We start from the raw sequence: 21,182 nt of genomic DNA, 5'->3' as shown, positions 1-21,182 counted from the left end.
TTGAAATGTCTCAGGGGTGTGACATTCCTCTTTCCTTGCTGATGGAGCTACCAGTCCAGCTGATTTTGCTCATAGAAGGGAGCTTGCTAGAATATAAACTGGGATCATATGTTAACAGTGACACTTGTATTTACGACTATCTTGGCTACACTTGACTAATATGAATCATTTTCAGGTCGCTATATAAGTTTATTTACGCGGTAAACGCAGTCTTTGTGACTTACAACAAAAATTCTGAGGAGTTCACAAATTTATTGACATCCATTATCATTCTAGGACACTTTTCTGGCTTGGTAACATGAATCCATAGTTCATGTGTAGATACGATAATCGGGACTAGGATGCTATTCAAGAATTTAAAAATAAAATCTCAAAAGGGTATTGGAGTAGTATTTATCAGTATAATACTGTGCAACTGAACACAAATTAGAAAAGTGTGGCCTGATAATAGTCCTAATTAAGTAGTATCACTGGAATGCATTGTTATTTTGGGGCCTTATGCAATGTAAATTATCCAGGACGTCACATCCTCCTCAGCCTTCTAAAGGTATAGAATGTAGAGCAGGTTCATTCGATATTAGCCAGGTTCGTTAGATATTAAAGAGGAATTCATCAAGGGCTGTTCACCATTAGTGCATGCTAAATGCTAAAATACCCTAGCATACACTAATCTTTAGCATGCACTAAATTAATTAACGCCCTTTAATGAATTCCCCCATAAGTTGCTCTTTTATTAAAGTATGTCAAGCACTTAACACATGGTTAGATATGGTAATAGGCTGCCACACAAATGCATTAAGGGGTTGTCTGTTATCACACATTAAAAAACACATTATTGTAGTATTCTTAATTTTTCTTCACAGGGATGTGTTATAGGCAGAGGGTGAAGTAGAACCATTAGTCAGCTAATGCATTATACGAGGGTTCTTTGAAAAGTTTCCACACTTTAATCTTTCGCGAGAAATGGTTGGGGCAGGAGAAGTGGTAAGAGGACATGTCATAGAACGTCATGTGACTCGTCAGTCAGGTAAGACGGCTCACTTTGCAGGTAGTAGGAGAACTGTTACGCTGTGGTGAAGATGGCTGCTAAACTTACAATGTGCACCAAAGAGGAACAACGATCTGTTGTACGTTTTATGTGGGCAGAAGGTTTACTGGGGAGCAGAAATTCATCACCTCATGTGTGCTGTATGGGGAAAAAGTTCTGTCTCACAGAGTCATCTATGAGTGGATAGAAATGTTTGAAAATGGCCGCACGAATGTTACTGATGCAGAGCGCTCTGGACGTCCAACAACAGCCACTACTATGCAAATGAAGAAAGAGCCCCAGAACTGATGCGCAAAATCAGAATTATGTTTAATTAGATGGCAGAAAAGTTGAATGCCAGTGTTGGATCTGCATATTCCCTGATTCATGACAGCCTTAACGTCCATAAAGTGGGTGCCTAAAGAACTGACAGAAGAGCATAATTTTAAGTGCTTAGACATTTGTTCCTGACTTGAAGAAGATGGAAACTTTCTGCAGCAGATGAAACGTGGGTTCACCACTATGAACCAGAAAGCAAGTGGCAGAATATGCAATGGAATCATCCATCATCTCATGTGGTGAAGAAATTCAAGACACAGCCGTCAGCAGGAAAGTTGATGTTGACCATCTCCTGGGATTCTCAAGGGCCTATTCTTGAAACCTACCAGGAAAGAGGAACAACTGTCACAAGTGCAACGAGCACCTACTAAGGAAACTGTGGAACCCTGGGTAGAAGGGGACATACACCGATGGATCAGAAACTGGCTGGTGAACAGGAAACAGAGGGTAGGAATAAAGGGACACTATTCTGACTGGAAAGGGGTCACGAGTGACGTCCCACAAGGGTCAGTGCTGGGACCACTGCTATTCAATATATTTATTAATGACTTGGAAACAGGGACAACGTGCAAAGTTATAAAATTTGCGGATGACAAGGTTAGATCTGTAGAGGAATGCAAAGAACTTCAAAGGGACCTGAACAAACTGAGTGAGTGGGCAAATAAATGGCAGATGAGCTTCATTGTAGAGAAATGTAAAGTTATGCACATAGGGAAAGGGAACCCGATGTATAGTTACACGATGGGGGGGATAATATTGGGGAAAGGCAACCTAGAAAAGGACTTGGGGGTTTTGGTGGATAAAACAATGAAACCAGCGGCACAATGCGCTGTGGCCTTAAAAAAGGCAAGCAGAATGTTGGGCATTATCAAAATAGGTATCACTACCAGAACCAAGGAAGTTATCCTTCCGCTGTATAGGGCGATGGTGCGACCGTATCTGGAATACTGCGTTCAGTACTGGTCGCCGTACCTTAAGAAGGATATGGCGATACTCGAGAGGATCCAGAGAAGAGCAACAAAAATGATAAAGGGCATGGAAAACCTTTCATATGCTGAGAGGCTGAAGAAGCTGGGGCTCTTTTCCTTGGAAAAGCGGAGACTTAGAGAGGATATGATAGAAACATAAGATCATGAAGGATATAGAGAAGGTAGAGAGGGACAGATTCTTCAGACTGGCGGGGGCAACAAGAACTAGAGGGCATTCTAAAAAATTGAAGGAAGATAGGTTCAGAACAAATGCCAGGAAGTTCTTCTTCACTCAGAGGGTGGTGGACACCTGGAATGCGCTTCCAGAGTAGGTGGTAGAGCAGAGTACGACTTTGGTTTTCAAAAAGGGACTGGACGAGTTCCTGAAGGAAAAGGGGATCCAGGGATACAATTAGAGGGTTACTATACAAGTACAAAATGCTCTAGAGTAATAGATCACTACAGGTCATTGACCCGGGGGGCCGCCGCAGGAGTGGACTGCTGGGCATGATGGACCCCTGGTCTGACCCGGCAGAGGCAATGCTTATGTTCTTATTGTGACATGCTTCAAAGAGAGCTGAAACCCACTATCCACTCTAAAAGAGGAACACGGTCAAAGGTTGTCGTATTGTTGCGTGACATTGCATGTCCCAACACTGCAGCCCACACATTGGAAACACTCAGAAAATTGAAGTGGGAACCCATGGAACATCCAGCAAAGAGATTTAGTGGCCTCTTATTTCCACCTTTTTGGATCACTCAATAAAGCTTTAAGGGGCAGAAGATTTTCCTGTGACGATGACATGAAAGCAGTGGTACATCAGTGGCTACATTCATTTCTGATGGCATAAAAAAATTAGTAGGACACTGGGAAAAATGTATCGCATAACAGAGATGGAAAAGTGATGTAATCTGCTCTTGATATATTTAATAAATAGTGTTTAAAAACATAAAAGTGTGGAAAACTTATAAAGATCCCTCGTACTTAATCAGTGCTAATTGGCTAATTCAGAGTTAACACAGGAGCACTTGGGGCAAATTCTACAAATGGCATCCCGATTGTAGGTGTCAATAGGCGTCCTACTACTGTCTAACCAGCCAATTCGGACCCACGTTTTCTAAAAAAAATTTTAAAAACCTGAGGCAGCAGCCTACACTGTAGGCATCTGTCATGCTTACAAAAGATGCGTCGAGACACTTAAGCTCCCCCAAGGCAGGGTGTGGATGTGGTTTAGCCCTGAAGTAGACTTGGGCAAGCTTAAGCAGCTCTGGGTGTCTGCCTAGGGCCACAATAAATGCCTGAAATGTAGGCCAGCAAAATGCTGGCCTACATTTCAAATAGATGTGGCCGCTGAGCTGATTGCAGCAAGGAAATCTCCCTGCTGCGATCAGCTGAGCGGCCATGGAAAGGGACCTTCCACCTCGTGAAGTCCCCCAGCAGGAGGGATGCCCACACTCTCCTGCTGCCTCCCCCAACCCCTGATAACCTGTGAAGCCAAACCCCCATCCAAGGCTGCAGGCCTCCCACCCTACACCCCTAACTCTACCCCCAAACCCCAACCCCCTTACCTTTTAGTTGAAAGTCCAGCTGGAGGAATGCTCATACCCTCCGGCCAGCAGGCCCACCAATCCAAAATGGTGGGCCTCCCCTTCTCAGGGCATTCTGGGATGCACTGGAGAGGTGCCTAAGTCTCTGATTGGCTCAGATGCCTCAGACCATAGGATGTACTGGGATTGAGGCCTAAGGCTCTGGTTGGCCCAGGTTCCTAAGAGCCCTCCTCTGGGAAGGGCCTTAGGCATCTGAGCCTTAGGTCCCTCACCGATGCATCCCAGAATGTACCAGGAAGGGGAGGCCCACCATTTTGGAGTGGCAGGCCTGACGGCCGGAGGGTGTTAGCATCCCTCTGGCTAGAGAATGGGGCGGTAAGGCGGGGTTAGGCATCTGCCCCTTAGAGCAGACGCGATTCTGTATAAGATGCTGGTGTGTGATTCTCAGCCGCTTCTTGAGTGGCTACTGAGACCGGCATCCTATACAGAATTTCCCCCTTAGTACCCCCTAAATAAGAGGTGGTAAATTTCCTAGCATTAACATCTGCAGAAAAATATTAATAAGGAAGAAGCCTTCAAAAAGTGCCGCAGAAACTGCACTTATAGTGTGGTAAAATCCTTCATTACAATGTGTTAAGTGCAAATTTTAGTACACTTTAGTAGAAGGGTCCCTATGTGCTTGACTTTGCCCCACTATTCTTCAGCTGGGAGGTAAAGATTAAAGCATTTTTCTTCTAACCAGCTTCAAAATATTTAAAGGCCCTTGTATTAAAGGTCATTAAGACCTTAACACATGGTTAATCCAAGTAAACAGGCTACCACAGAAACACATTAAAACGTTTAGTGGTATTTTGCCTGTTTGTATCTACTATCGCACATGTTACCAATTTTTGAAAAATACTTATCAGAGAGGGCATGTCATAGCCAGAGAGTGGGTGTTCCTTCATTAGCCAGTTAGCATGTCATGAATAGCACATGCTAACTGGATACGAGAGTTAAAAGTTTTTCTGCAAATGCACTACTACACACTATTAGGAACATTGGCAGATGACCTACAAATAAAACAAAAGAAGAAAAAAATGCCGTAAAAAAAAGTCATATTAAATCTGGACTTAGCTTGTGGAAAAGTCCCACATTAAAAGGAGTTAAGCCTAGATTTTACCACTCTTTCTTAATTTTTCCATTCTTCTGGCATGCCTATTTTAGTAGGATAGGTTCTACTTGTAGGTGATTGATGAAAGCAGTCCTTAATTTACGCTGAATAGGGCCCTTTTAGCTTTGGAAAACTGATCAATGCTTGTGATTTTTCAAATAAAAATGATTAAAACTGTACACTGAAGCTTTCTTTAACTAATGAATTTCATGGAGAGAGTTGTAATCAACCACTGGGATAATTGATTGGAAAAGGAGAGGGGCTGAAAATTGACTTCTATGATCTCAGACTCCTCCAATGGTTTGGATATTTATTTTTTCATATTTGTTTGCAATCAAAGATCAGAATAAGAACCCAGGATACATAAGGAATAAATAAGACTGTAATAAAGATAAATAAACCTCGTGTTTTTACGTTCTTTAAAGAACAACTTAAGACCATATATTTCTGTTTAACGTACTACATTTCTTGACTAGGTTCTGACTGAAGAGTAGAGGAAAGACCTGTTAATTCCCTATAACTAGTCAAGAAATGTATTAAGTTAGTCATTCTTTTATTTGCTAGCCCATTTATGTACATTGAAGTGGGCTACCTGTCCTGAACCACAACATTACTCTATCAAGAAAAAGTGAAATAAGAAAACCTATGATGTTATAGGAGACCTTAGCACTTGATTTTCATTTTCTTGGGTCATTGCAATGGTCTTTTACTGTAATCCAATAAATTCTACCTGCGGCTGAGTGCCAACATGAGAGGTGATGGTATCTGATCATAAACAGCAAAGGTTTGCCCTTTCTAAGTAAATTAAATCTTTCTGAATGAGTTAGCAAACCATCATTTTGGCATAGTTGACCAAAACGTCTGCAATGTTTTTAAGTATTCAGCCATGTGGACAGTATTGTTGTTTTTTTAACAGAGGAGGTGAGAAGGTAAGTAGGATGCTGAGTAGGAAATAGAGAGAGAAGAAAGCAGGAGAAGCAAGAAGTGACAGAAGGAAATCAGGTTTGAGAGAGGCAGAGGAAAGAGGAAGGTAGATGAGGTGGGTGGAAATAAGGCTTGGTGAAAAGGGAGGACTAGGAGACTAGGGATTGAATGTAAGACAGATGGGCAGACTAGGGAGGTAAAAGTGGGAGAGGCAAAGTACAATAAAGGAGAAGAAAATACATCCATATAAATAGTATCAATTGTGTAGCTTTTACAATTTAGTGTTAAAACTTGATAAGTTGCTCTTCTCTAATACAGCAGAGTATTGGTGTGCAATTTAAAACATTAACTAGTCACCAGATTCCAAGCTGAATTGATCCATGCTGGTCATCATAAACTCTAAGTCAAGACTTCCCTAACTTGTCATGGGGATCCGATATCTAGTGTGGCAAAGCTAAAATTATGAGTTGATTCTCTATTCTATTTTTATCTCAAAAGGATTTACCTTGCAATCTATAACAAATCTATATACCCATGGCTGAATGTTTGAACAAAATCAAGTTTTTGATCAGTCAACCTAGAATCCTAATTTCATATTAAAGAACTTATTTAACCTTTTAATGTTATTTTTTACAGCATTCTAACTATGGAAAACAACAGTACTCAAAGGATAATAGCATAAACATGTACACTCGATAGTGAGCTGTCATTGGTTTTAACATTGCTAATTAGGTTGATAAAAACATTGATAATTGGTTTTAACGTTGATAATTTTATTGCTGTAGAGTGAACATTCCATATATGATTTTTTTTTCTTTCATGTCAGAAATGTCATTGTAATGATATTTCATTTTCAGATTTTTTTTTTTTTGTAGAGGAGGGTATTTTTGACCACCCCCCTTTTACTAAACCGTGATAGTGGTTATTAGTGCAGGGAGCTGTGCTGAATGCTCCGTGCTGCTCCCGACACTCATAGGAACTCTATGAGTGTTGGGAGCAGCGAGGAGCATTCAGCATGGCTTCCTGCGCTAATAACCACTATTGCGGTTTAGTAAAAGGGGGGAATGGAGACAAGTTGCACCAACAGTCATAGGAGGCAATTTTTCAGAATGATTAGGGGTTCTAAACACATCCCAAACTGCTGAGTACCATGAAGGATCTTGTTCATTATCGAAAGGGCTCAGTTCACCAACTGCACTCAGAGATTTTGCCCCTACGCTGAGGGTAATGAAAGCCATATTAGTTCATAAGTGCTGTCTTTTCCAGCATGAAATAATTTGTTCATATTATTACTGTTTTCACTCTTTTTTTTATTTATCCATTATTACCTGGTAGATTCTTCCCATCCCTCCTCCTACCCTCCTTCAACTACAGATGGTGCAGCAGGTGCCAATGCTACTGATAATGCAAATGCCAGCTTAGTGAATGGTACGTCGAGCACACCTACAACGCAGTAGTTTGCTTTGATGAATTCCTTCCTCTCCTGACTATTTTAACCTGTCACTTCCTCTTCTGAGCTGCACAGATGTATGTGCATGATTTCCTCTTCCATCTACAGTCGCTTATCAGAGAAGCCACAATAATATTTCTTGTACCAGGAACTGTTAAACAGTTCTTTTGAAGTCAAAGTACTCCATAACTTCATGCTGTCAGTCATTGAAGAAAAAAAACAAAAAACAACCCTCTACCATTTTGGGGAATCAATTGCTTCATTTTTGATATTTATTGAGGAGCTTATTTTTGTTAGTCAGGTTCAAAACAGGATGCATCTGGTTTTCCTACATATTTAGAAATTTTTTATTTAATATTTTTATTTAGTTTTTATTTAATATCTATTTAATTTTTAAAAATTTTTAAAAAGGATTTCTAATAGGAGAAATATACTTAATTGGCAAGCAAAAAATGTGTTGCATAACATTTTTTAAAATAAAACTTCTATACTCTACAAAATTGTACCGTATGTTAGAGTTTTGGTTTTTTTTTTTAACTGGTAATGTTAATAAGAGGAATGGTAGGATAAATAAGTGATTTTACCAAATAAAATTTAAGGAAAATTAATTTTCCTGATGTGGCCCTCTCATAAGCTTTCATAGCCTAGAAGTAGTTTTTAGCCAATGTTGGTATAGGGGGTCAGGAATCTGGTACAGACAGACATGTTACACCTCATTTGCCTGTTCCACTTCTATGCTGACAATTTTTGTGTAGATAGTGATTCAAATCTATTATTTTGCTTCAGATGAAGATAGAAAAGCGAGACTCTCTGTATTGATTTTGCATACTTTTACTCACCCTGAGCGTGTGGTGAATTAAAAGAAAAAAATGTGTCTGTCTTGTAAGACAGCTTCCTGATCCCACTTTATAGCATGTATTTCATTAGAGGTACTGTATCTTAGATGTCTTTTTTCTGACCTATTCTTAAAATGAATCAAATATTTCTATAAGCTGTGTTTATGACTACCATACCTATTATATTATTTTTCTAAGGAAGTCCTAATAAGCATGTGTCTCTATGTTTTATATAACTGGGCAATACTTATGTGATTTTGTATTTTAAAATGGCATTGTTTAATTTGTTTGTGAAACAATTTTTGTTCCAATGTGGTTATTGCAGTACACACACAGAGGTAGACAAACCAAAATAATAAGTACCTTTCAAAGGAAGCAGTAAATGAGATCCTTAATTATTATAATCTTCTGGATACATTTTGTTAAGCTGTATAAACTTAACAGACATGATCTGCTTGTTCTGCTTGAAATCATGAATATAGTGAACAAAATTATTTGTAAGTAGTGCTTAGTTTATGTCAGGGGTGTCAAAGTCCCTCCTCGAGGGCCGCAAACCAGTCGGGGTTTCAGGATTTCCCCAATGAATATGCATGAGATCTATTAGCATACAATGAAAGCACTGCATGCAAATAGATCTCATGCAAATTCATTGGGGAAATCCTGAAAACCCGACTGGATTGCGGCCCTTGAGGAGGGACTATGACACCCCTGGTTTAGGTGAACTTCTTCAAAATTTAGAATTATTGTTGCCTTTTACTTCTGCATATTTTTGAGACTTGAATTTTGATGGTTTCAACTTTTGTTCTCTTCATCAACACAGCTAATAAATAACGATTTTGGGAAACATGTTCTCCTAAGTCTGAGGCTTGTCCCATTATAAGTTAATTAATGTAATGTGATTAAAAGTCAACAGTTAAATTACTAAATTCAATTATTTAAGTAGTGTATTTAATTAAAAGTTGGAATATAGAAGTAATGTCCATTTTTGATATTGTGCAAATGGTTCTCAATAGTTTCATATTTCTTGACCAACAGGTAACATCTTACCAGGCCTGGCATGCCCTGTAAGAGAGAATTTGCCTAGTCTCATGAAATGAAAGACTATTATTAATTCTACTAAGAAAATGGAGTCTTGATTTATAAAAATTGCCAGGAGCTATTTAAATACAATCCTGAATACTGTATTTGGGAAATTTTCTTTTTCTTAGTACAGTTTCTTGATGGTTAGGGCCAGGCCCAATATATATTTAGAGGTATGTAAACATAGATCTGGGTTTCAGTGATAAACACTTGCCTCCGGAGTCACAAGCACACAGCTTGAGTGTTTGTTCACCCTTGAAGTGAGTTCAGATTTTCTGCCTTTTTGCTCAATACATGCCAACTCATTGATAATATCTGCCCTTATACAAGTCAGACACAGTATTGGCTTCATCTTGTGACCCCTGAAGCAGGCGTTTATCACTGAAACACAGATCTGTGTTGAGTCTGGCCACATTTTCAAGTGCATTGCAATTAGTTTTTCTATTTTATTGGTTTTAATTTCTTTTTTTAAAATCATTATTGTTTTTTGGTCTGTTAATAAATATTGTTTTATGTATGTGTATTAACCTCTGTATTTTGTTGGAATTTAATTGGTCATCTCCTACTCTTTTTCCTGTGACTTGTATACGTGTGTAGGGGTTTTTTTTTCCTTTTCTTTTTTTGCTTCCAGACTTAGTAGTACGTTCAGGAACTACCTTTTCAAAGATATGATGGTGGATGCCTTAAATAACTACCCATTAGAGGTGGTGGAAACAAAACAGTGAAGAAATTCAAAATGCTCACAATATAGAAAGATGATGGATCAAAACTTAACTGACCTTTATACTTTAAAATAGGTGATAAAAGAGTGTAACTTGCAAGGAATGGCAGAAACAACTCTGGCAGCCTTCTTTGGCAGACCAAATGAACCATGTAGGCCTTTATCTGCTGTCATTTACTCTGTTTCCCCTTCAGGGCCATTCAGCTGGGCTGCTTCTTCCTGCCTTCAGCAGCCCTTGTTGCAGGGATATGGGCAGCCGCTGCATGGGGCTGACCCACAAGCCTTCTCTCTGATGTCAGCTCTGATGTCAGAGAAAAGGCTTCTGGGTCAGCCCACATCCCTGCAACAAGTGCCTCTGAAGGCAGGAAGGAACAGCAGCACACCTGGAAGGAGGTAACTGGAATCCCTCGCTGACCCAGAAGGCTTCCCGCTGATGTCAGCTCTGACATCATAGGGAAGCCTTGCGGGTCAGCTTTGCTGGAAGGGAGCGGGCAGGAAGAAGGGCATGGGATCTCCAGCAGCCATTAAGCAGGAAGGGGGGACCAGCACAGTGTGTACCCCCAACAGGCGGCTTGTAATACCCCTAAGGGTACACATACCATGTGCTAAGAACCTCTGCTATAAGACACCTACAGAGTTAACAGTGTATAGAATCCTGTGTAGCGCCCGTCCGCGTGATTAACATGTAGGTGGAGCCATTTATGCTGTTGAAAACCAGGCCTAAATACCTGCATCTATGTTGTGCTCAGATTGGGCATATTCAATAGCAGTACACCTTTTAGGAATGTCCACAACCCGCCCCTTTTGAGATCTGTGCCCTAGAACTTACATGCACCACTTTATAGAATAAGTTTAGAAAGTTGTGTGCATAAATTCTAATTAGTGCCAAATTATCACTTGTTAATGGCGCTGATTGGCATGCTAAACATTTAAGCTGCGCATGCAGATTGGCAGTGCACACAGATTTGCATGTGTCACTTTGGTCGCACTGTACAAAATCAGGTCCTAAATGTGTAAATTTGTGCCTCACCCACCAGCAAACCATCAATGAACAATATCTGCATATTTACAGAATGGCATATAACTAGATTGCTTGTATTAATACCCAAATTTGCACACACACATACACACCATTTTTTGGTCCTTCACCTGCACATTTGCCATGTAAATATTAGTGCCTTCTTTATAGATTTACCCACATGTTGTTTCGCATCATCCCGTGCACAGAATCCTCTCGTTTCTTTCTACTTTGCATCGTGCTACTGTTGCAAGAATGAAAGGTTTCTGTGTTCCATTTTGCTTTCTCTGTGTGTGTGTGTATGTGTAAGTAATTTAAATAATATTTAAATTAGACTGTCCGATGACTGGAAAATTGGCAAGTATTTTTGGACTTCTGCCTTCTGTTCAGGCTGACAATACAGTTGGAGCATGCTCATTTCTTCTCCTTCACCCAGTTTCTGACTCAGAAGAGGCCCCTGGTTGTTTAAATTGCTTGTCCATAGCTAACTGCAAATAACTGGTTAGTGCTGTTGAATATTTGCGGTTAGTGTCTAAACTGAAACCAGCTAACTTGTGGGTGTTATAGGCGTAGAGTAAGTGCCAACATTCAACCCTTAACCACATAAGATAACCGCATAAATAGGACTATATAAAACACAGTCTGGGGCCAATATCCAGTTTGGTGGCCATGCATCCAGATAGACCCACCTAAAAAGCTGGCCTATCTTTGGCTGCTAAGACTTAACTGGCCTGCCACTGAATATTGACTTAGCCAGCTATGTCTCGACCAGCCAAAAGAATCCCCAGAAATTGAAGGCTGATCGCCAGATTTGGTGCCGGCATTGAATTTCTGGTTTTGCTTCTGACTGCAGGAGATAGTATGCTGTATTCCACGGTCTGAATATCGGGTGAAGTCCTTATGGGTTTCATATTACACGCTTAAGAGCTGAATGTTGCGCTTCATCACATAAGTGTTATCGGCCAACATAAAACCAGATATATAGTGCTGGTGACCAAATATGGCCCAGCATTGTATATCCAGCAATAGAGCTGGCAGCGGATATAAAAATGGTGACCATCACCAACCGAATATTGGCTGGACAGAGTTCTGTAAGTTATGTGAGTGTGTGGAAGACATGTTCATGTCCCACCCATGCACTGCCCTCTTGCAGTTATGTGCTAATGCACTTCTGGGCTGTTTTATGCAATAGCACATAATACACATGTACAATAGATGCATAACTTTAAGCAGACTCAGTAGAATTTGGGGGTATATTTCTGAGCAAAAATCTTTAAGATGAACCTTGATTGATTTTTAAGAGGTATCCTAAAGCTGCCAACATATTTGAAAACAAGTCCAAAAATACCTTACCAGTCCGCAAGTACTTGCAACCAGGTAGGATGAACTGATTATATTCTCCCCCCAAAAAAGTTCAAATGTAGAAAGAGAGGCTCCACAGCAATACAAAACAGTATGTGACGTAAACTCATAAAAACGTATGCAACCTTTTGGTCCACAGTAGGAACATTATTTGCAATTCGCAGACGATATCACCTAGTGGTATAAATATGTATGATATAGTTCCATATAATTTGATGAAGGTTATATTTTTGAATTATTGTGATGCCTTCCTGTTTTCAGATGGATTTGCCACAACGTCAAACATGTTCTAAGTACCATGTATATGGTATTTCCCTTCTAAAGCCAAAACATCAGTTATCAATTTAAAATATATTTAAATGTATAAGCCTGGCAAGATTCAGCTTTCTTTTACTAGTGTTGGTTATTTAATAATGCTATTTAATAAAAGTCCTGTTTTTTGGAAATGAAAATTCGGATGACATGATATTAAATTTGTAAAAAGCTGCTTGAGCTCATGTTGAATTTTTCATTGACTTTTATCATCTTCTATTCTTCTGGCCATAAATTATGCAGCTCTGTTTATTGTTTCTGTAGGGTAGATATATTCCCATTAAACCTACTAGAGGACTGTACCTTTTTTTTTTTTCTTTTTTTCTTTATCATTCCGCATGCAAATATACTTCCAATTATTAGGTTGTCTTTTATATCAAAATAAATACAAAGAAAACTGTTCATGGTTCATAAATATGTGATAGAAATACACTCATTACTTTGTTTGCCCTTTATATTTAAATTTCCACTATGTAAGTCTGTCTCTATGATGGTTGTTTATTGTTTGTCTTTTTTTTTTTTCTTCATGTTGCTTGTCACAATTTTTCATCACTCAGGCAAAATGCAAGATGGAAATCTGGAGAACAGCCAGAATAAAGGTAACATTTTTTTCATACTTGTGTTCAGCAGTTTGTTAAATGTTTTTCCATTGCTTATCGTTCCATCAGATTGTACTTCTCACTGAAAATTATGTACATGCTGTAGCTTGTAGAAGATGGAGAAGGCTGGAGCAATCACTGTTCAAAGTAGTGGTCCCAACAAAGATCCAAGTTTTGGCATGTTGAGGATGCCTTCCTCAGGGGACACTTTAACATAGAAACATAGAAACATACAGTATGATGGCAGAAAAGGGCCATCGGCCCAACAAGTCTGCCCAATCGAATAACCCACCCCGCTAAGCACTTCCTCGAAGTGAACCCACATGTTTATCCCATTTATTCTTAAAATCGAGCACGTTGTTGGCCTCTGCTACCTGAAGTGGAAGATCATTCCAACGATCAACCACCCTTTTGGTGAAGAAATACTTCCTAATGTCACCATGAAATCTCACACCCCTGATTTTTAGTGGATGGCCTCTTGTTGCCGTAGGTCCTGTAAGGAAAAAGATGTCTTCTTCCACCTCCATACGGCCAGTAACATATTTGAATGTCTCTATCATGTCTCCCCTGTCTCTGCGTTCTCGAGAGAGTAAGCTGCAACTTACCTAGACGTTTTTCATATGGAAAATCTTTGAGTCCTGAGACCATCCTAGTGGCCAATCTTTGAACCGACTCTATTCTCAGCACATCCTTTTGATAATGTGGCCTCCAAAATTGAACACAGTATTCCAGATGTGGTCTCACCATGGACCTGTAAAGCGGCATTACCACTTCGGGCTTTCGGCTGATGAAACTTCTCCGGATGCAACCCAGCATTTGTCTAGCCTTGGATAAAGCTTTCTCCACTTGATTGGCAGCCTTCATATCTTCACTAATGATTACTCCCAGGTCCCGTTCTGTAACAGTTCTAGTTAAGGTCTCACCGTTCAGAGTGTAGGTTCTGCAAGGGTTTCCGCTACCAAAATGCATATCTTTACACTTCTTGGCATTAAAGCTCAGCTGCCAAATAGTAGACCATTTCTCCAGTAAAAGTAGATCCTGTGTCATATTGTTGGGTATGGTACCTCTGCCCACTACATTGCATAATTTAGCGTCATCGGCAAATAATGCAATTTTACCCTGAAGTCCCTGAGGCAGATCCTGTATGAAGATATTAAATAGGATTGGACCCAGGACCGAGCCCTGCGGTACCCCACTGAACACCTCCGACGTTTCGGAGGGAGTACCGTTTACCACCACCCTTTGAAGTCTGCCACTGAGCCAGTCTTTAACCCATGCAGTTAATATTTCTCCTAGTCCCAGCAAGCTAATCTTGTTCAATAATCTACGGTGTGGGACACTATCAAAAGCCTTACTGAAGTCCAGATACACTACATCCAGGGACTTTCCCTTATCTAGTTCTTTTGCTACCCAGTCAAAGAAGCTGATTAGATTGGATTGGCAGGACCTTCCCTTTGTAAATCCATGCTGGTGGGGATCCCTCAGCCTCTCATCGTCCAGAACCAGATCTAATTTGTGTTTAATCAACATTTCCATAAGTTTACATACTATTGATGTAAGACTTACCGACCTGTAATTTGCAGTCTCTGACCTGCATCCCTTTTTGTGAAGCGAATTGATGTTAGCTGTTTTCCAGTCTAATGGAACTTTTCCCGTGCTCAGGGAAAGATTGAAGAGCGCGGCTAACAGTTCTGCCAGGACATCTCTCAATTCCCTAAGCACTCTGGGTGCAATTTATCTGGTCCCATAGCTTTGTTCACTTTGAGCCTTGATAATTCTTGGTAGATGCTTCTGGTAGTAAATTCAAAATTCCTGAATGGGTCTTCTGAGCTCTCCCTTGTTTGCAACTGTGGCACAGATCCCGGCGCCTCACAAGTAAAGACTGAGCAGAAGTATTTGTTTAGTAGTTTGGCTTTATTAGAGTCCGATTCTGCATAGGTACCGTTGGGTTTCCTTAGGCGCACTATCCCATCTGTATTACTCTTTCTATCATTAACATACCTGAAAAAGGATTTATCCCCTTTTTTAATATTCATAGGTAACTTTTCTTCCATCCGGAGTTTGGCGTTTCTGACCGCTGTTTTGACAGTTCTAGATTTCTCTAGATAGGCTTCTTTGACTTTTAGTCATTGTGATTGTTTGTAGGATACAAATGCTCTTTTCTTATGTTTTATGAGTTCCGAGATCTCCGCAGAGAACCACTGGGGTTTGTTATTTCTTCATCATTTACTCACGATGTTTATATAGAGATTGCTTGCTTTCTGTAGGGTAGATTTCAGAGCTGACCACATAACCTCCATATTATCTGTTGTGTCCTGGTTTTGCAGTGCCTCATAGACAAAATCTCCCATGCTCTCGAAGTTAGTGCCCTTAAAGTTAAGGACCTTTGTTGATGTGTTCGACCTAGTGGTTCCTTTCCTGAGGTAAAACCACACCATGTTGTGGTCACTGGAGGCCAACGCATTACCTACCAAAACCACTGTGACACTATCTCCATTGATGAGTATCAGGTCCAGAATTGCCTGATCCCTGGTGGGCTCCAGTACCATTTGTTTTAGTCGTGCTCCCCGTATAGAGGTTAGTAGCCTTCTGCTGCTGCTGGTCGTAGCTGAAAGTTTGTTCCAGTTTACTTCAATGGGAAACCAGGGTGGCAAGGGGGCCCCTTCTGATGATTCAGACAGGTGACCTGTTTGGGCCGCCGCGGGAGCGGACTGCTGGGCATGATGGACCTATGGTCTGACCCGGCGGAGGCACTGCTTATGTTCTTATGTTCTTATGTTCTTACATCTGGCATGTTGAAGTCCCCTAACAGTACAGTGTCTCCACGCAGAGTGATGGTCTCGATGTCTTCGATTAATTCTTTGTCTATGTCGTCCTGTTGTTTAGGAGGTCTGTATACAATGCCCAGATACAGGCATTTGCCACTTAGGACTCCCCTGTATACTTGACACCTGTGATTCTGGTAACTTTGATTTCCTCCTTGATATATAGCGCTACCCCTCCTCCGTTTTTGCCTTCTCTGTCTCGGCGGAGTAAATTATATCCTGGTATAGCCACATCCCATCCATGGGAATCCGAGAACCAGGTTTCAGATATTGCCACTACATCTAGGTCGGCGCTCCTCATTTCCGTCTCTAATTCCAGAATTTTATTGCCTAAACTGCGGGCATTAATGTACATTGCCTTCCATACTTCATGTTTGCTCGGTCTGTGTGGAGATTTTCCCATTTGATTTAATGTGTCCCTTATTTCCCCATTTGAGTTATTTTATCCCTTTTGAGTTAGTTTATTCACTGCAGTACTGTCTGCAATGAAAGTACTTACCTCAGACTCAGTAATGGAGTGGTTACTTACCACACCAGGATGAGAGTGGGTACCCTCCCCCACTTACCTAGTTTAAAGCCCTTTGGAGCAGGTGAGCCAGTTGTCTACCGAAGACATTCTTCCCTCTTCTGGTCACATGGAGCCCGTCTGGTCCCTGTAGTCCTTGAAGTGCCTCTCCATGATCCTGGAAACTGAAGTTCATCTCTCTGCACCATATGTGTAGCCACTCGTTTGTCTTCTGGATACGATCTTCCATGGCTCTACCCTTGCCTCTCACTGGAAGGATGGAAGAGAAGACCACCTGCTCTCCCATCCGCTTCAGCTTCTCACCCAGGGCTCCAAAGTCTTCGGGTATCTTCTCCGGGGTGTTCCTGGCGGTGTCGTTCGTCCCGACGTGGATGAGAAGCATAGGATAGTGGTCTTGGGGCTTGATCAGTCTTCCTAAGCTGGTGGTCACATCCTGGATCCTGGAGCTAATAAATGCTGAGTGTGAACCACTCTTGTGGAGTTAAACAGTGACACTCAGAATAGTGCAAAGCACATGCCGAAACTTGGATCCTTCTTGTGACCACTGGTTTAAATAAAGACTTGATCATTGGTTGAAAAGACACCTGCCTTGCCTTTTGTTAGACTGCCTATATCCCAAGACAAGGAGTTCTCTCTGCCATTCAAAGTAGGGCAGCCAGCAGTTTTCCCCCCTACATCAGTGTACGCAAATTGTGTGCCTCGGCACACTAGTGTGTTGCCCGAGATCCCAGGTATGCCATGAGATGCCGGGGATAAGGAGAGGCACCGGCGCCAGCTGACTGCCTACAGGACGTACTTCTCGCAGCAAGAGGCACATCTTGTAGGCAGTCAACAGGTGCCTTGCCTTCTCTTCATGCTTCTACCCTTCTCCGCACTGGTGGCTCAGGGCCCTGTCTGGAAGGCCTTCACGCATGCATGGACATCAACATTATGATGTCATGCATGTGCATGACATCATCACGTCGATGTCCGTGCACTTCCGGATGCTCTCGAGCCGTGGTCACCATGTTTAGTATGCTGCATCTTCGTAAAGTTTGCAAGACACTGCCCTACATAAAGAGGAGATACAGAATGGAAAATCATATTGGAGTCCTTATACAAAGCTGCGGTAAGCACTAACCTGCTTACCACAGCAAAACATGCTATACCACAGGGTTCGCTGAGGTATCCTATGGTACGTTTGTGATGTGTGTGCTACCCACACCACTAAAAATAACTGTCTTTTTGCTATGGGGTGTGTCTGACGGGTGGTGGAAGTAGCCGTATTTTGCAGCTATGTTGCTACATGCTAACCGATTAGCATGTGCTTAGGGTATGAGCCCTTAGATCCTAATTCTATAAATGGCACCTAACTCCTAGTTGCCATTGAGCACAATTGTCAATCGTCCACTAGGCACCATTTATGGAATCGTGCTTAGCGATGCCTACGCAATCTTAGGCACTGAAACCTTAGGCGCACTTCCATTCAGGCCAGGGTTTTCTTGGCCAAAATCAATGTACCTAAGTCAAACTATGCCCAAAATCTGCCATGAATCCACCCCTAACCACGCCTAGTTGCTGGTAGGCCCCTTGGAGTAGATGCCTAACGAATTAGGTGCCTACCAGCGAATTAATTCTTTTTTTAATGGCGTGTTAAATTAGTTTATGTATTCCATTTGCTTCTCACTTTTTATTTAGATCGTCTTATGTAACCTTGAAGAAAGGTCATGTGATTTATATCTGTAATATAAAGTACATTATAGAGCTAATTAAATAAATTTGGAAGATGAGACTTTCTTTCCCTTGTGGGTTATTTTATTAAAATAAACTCCCTTATGAAGGAAAATGGGTTATAATCTATTTAGGAAAATGCTGATTCTGTTATATGTGAGGAGGGGGGTTTCTGTGTTCACTGAATTTTTCAAAGTGCAGGATTTCAGCAAATAGGTATGTGATGCCATAGCAGCAGGGAAACTGTCTGTACATTATGTAGACTCCTCCAACTGCCAAGAGCAGAGAGATACTATTATAGGCTGTTTTGAAAGATTCAGAGTTTTGGGTTTTTTCAGCGAGAGAAACCATGTAGAGGAAAGACAGACAGCAGTTGACGTGAGAAGGGGAAGTGAGCAGTTTGTCCCTCTCTGGTTAATAGTTTTGTGGGAGCTGGTAGAGAATTTCTCTAAGCAGCTGGTTACCTTTCTACATATAGCTCTGGGGATGAGTGTCCCAGAACCCTGAATAACCATGGTAAAAGGGGGAATTTCTATTTGTCCTGTGTGTCCTCGTTTTACCTGGTAGTGTTCTTCTGGCCTGCCTCCTGTGCACATAAACAGCCATAGGGTACCCCAGGAGGCCAGGGGCTATATGTATTTGATCTATAAGACAAGGACAGTCCACTCATTGGATAAAATGGGACCTTGGACTAAAATAGCATGACATGGAATTCCCCCCTTAGAAAAAGACAGCCACGCCACGCCACCTGCTTGTAGCATATGGTGCCATTAATGCTTTCTATAACTGTAACTAACTTTCCCCTGTTATTTGCCACATTAGTACTTAGTAACACCTGTGTTAGCTACAAGGTGCATTCTCTATCGCTTAATGGAAGATTAGGTTCTTACCTTGTTAATTTTCTTTCTGTTAATCTTCTCAGGAGTCCGTACGTATGGTGTTCAATCCAAACCCACAAACCGGGTCTTGTAGAAGTGTGATACTCACAGTTTTCAGCACCTCCCACATTGCCAGTGGAGTATAGTACCCCTTTCAGTTTTGTCCCAAAGCAATCAGTCATCACTGGAATAAAACACAAAGAAAAAGTTCTGTTCTGCTCTGCAGCTTATAAAAGAACAATTAGCAATAAACATTAAATCATGCAAAACAAAGCAGCAATAAGAACCAACCTATTGTGTGCAACATGCACTAACATTAAAGGAGCCAGAGGCTGAATGATACACTTACATTTACAGGACAATCTTATATGTGGCCATCTGGCTGACAGGAGAAGAATTTCAGGCCTGGAAGCGAGAAATATCCGAGGCAGAAAAGCAGGCATAACTGAGTAAAACAGAGGGTGGCCCATACAGACTCCTGAGAAGATTAATAGAAAGAAGATTAACAAGGTAAGAACCTAATCTTCCATTCTGTTAGATCTCCTCAGGCGTCCATACGTATGGCAATGTACCAGAGCAATGGCAGCATCTAGGATGGGACAGAAGAGCCTGTCTGCAATACCAAGGCCCCAAAGGTGGCATTCTCAGGAGCCACCACCTTCACTCTGTAAAACCTCATAAAGGTATGAAGAGAAGACCAAGTAGCTGCCCTACAAACTTCATCCAATCAGCCCATCCGCAGTAAATATACCTGGATTGGCCACCATGAGAAGCAGGCTACTGGGCATGATGGACCATTGGTCTGACCCAGTAAGGCTATTCTTATGTTCAGCTGGAAGGACTGACCAAAACTCTGCCCATGAAGCTGTGACATTCCTGAGTGCACCCTGAGATAAACCAGTGGTTGATTTCCACAGGCATTGTATGTTGATGAAATGGCCATGCAAATCCATTGGGCTATAGAGGCCTTGGATACCTGCTTACCATGCCTGGTTTGACTAGTGAGTAGAAACAGATGGTCAGAAGGAAAAAAAAATCATTGGTTCTTTCTAAGTAGTGAAGTAAGACTCTTTGCACATCTAGTTTCTGTAATATCCTATCCTGCTTACCCAACCTAGTGGGTTGAAAAGCAGGCAGACGAACTTCCTGGTTGATATGGAAATTGGAACAACTTTCAGAAATAAGGAAGAAACAGCACGGAAGGTTACACCTGTCTCCATGATCCTGAGAAAGGGCTCCATATAAGATAGAGCTTGCAATTCCGATTGCCACCAGAAACACTGTTTTGACTGTGAGGTCCAATAAGGATGAATCTTTCAATGGCTCATACAGAACCTTAGTAAGGCCTTATAAAACTGTGTTAAGGCTGCATGTTGGAAAGTGGTGACATAGTGGAGGTCTTAAATGGAATGCACCGCTTAGAAATCTGGTTATGTCTGGATGAGCTGAAAGTGAAAACAAACCATTGTATACCCAGAAACATAAGAGACCTGCCACTTGAACCTTGAGGGAAGCCATCACAAGCCCTTTTTCTAGACCAGCCTGCAGAAAAGCAAGGATCACTGGAAAGGGAGCTCACAGCAGTTCCACTTATTCCCTTTCAAACTACTGTTGAAAAGCTTTCCAAGCTTTGTCACAGGCTGCAATTGTAGAGGGCTTTTTAGCCCATAAGAGAGTGGCAATGACTACGTCTGAAATGCCTCTTTGAAATAGGGCCTGGTGTTGGGGATTCTCCATGGGAACTGGTCCCTGACTGAGCTTGAGGCCCATGTTCTGGTGAGGATGGATGAGGTCTGCATACCACAGACAGCGAAGCCAGTCTATGGCCACTATAATTATGAGACCTGGATGAGTCGCTATCCTATGGCTCACATGGGCCAATGTGGGAAGACATAAAGGAGGTCAT

At 41.4% G+C, this 21,182-nt stretch overlaps 1 protein-coding gene across 2 annotated transcripts in view; it reads left to right on the top strand.

The window, feature by feature from the left end:
* Positions 1 to 21,182, top strand: part of ATP2B2 (ATPase plasma membrane Ca2+ transporting 2) — a 691,115-nt gene that overhangs the window by 381,587 nt on the left and 288,346 nt on the right. For both annotated transcript variants that reach the window (XM_033926077.1, XM_033926076.1), the window contains 2 exons: positions 7,295 to 7,387; positions 13,296 to 13,337. In XM_033926077.1, coding sequence (XP_033781968.1) covers positions 7,295 to 7,387; positions 13,296 to 13,337 — 135 coding nt within the window. The remainder of the gene's footprint in view (positions 1 to 7,294; positions 7,388 to 13,295; positions 13,338 to 21,182) is intronic.

The sequence above is a fragment of the Geotrypetes seraphini genome, chromosome 17 (assembly GCF_902459505.1).
Source record: "Geotrypetes seraphini chromosome 17, aGeoSer1.1, whole genome shotgun sequence".
In the NCBI taxonomy this organism is placed as follows: domain Eukaryota; kingdom Metazoa; phylum Chordata; class Amphibia; order Gymnophiona; family Dermophiidae; genus Geotrypetes; species Geotrypetes seraphini.
This window is presented reverse-complemented; position numbering and strand designations above follow the sequence as displayed.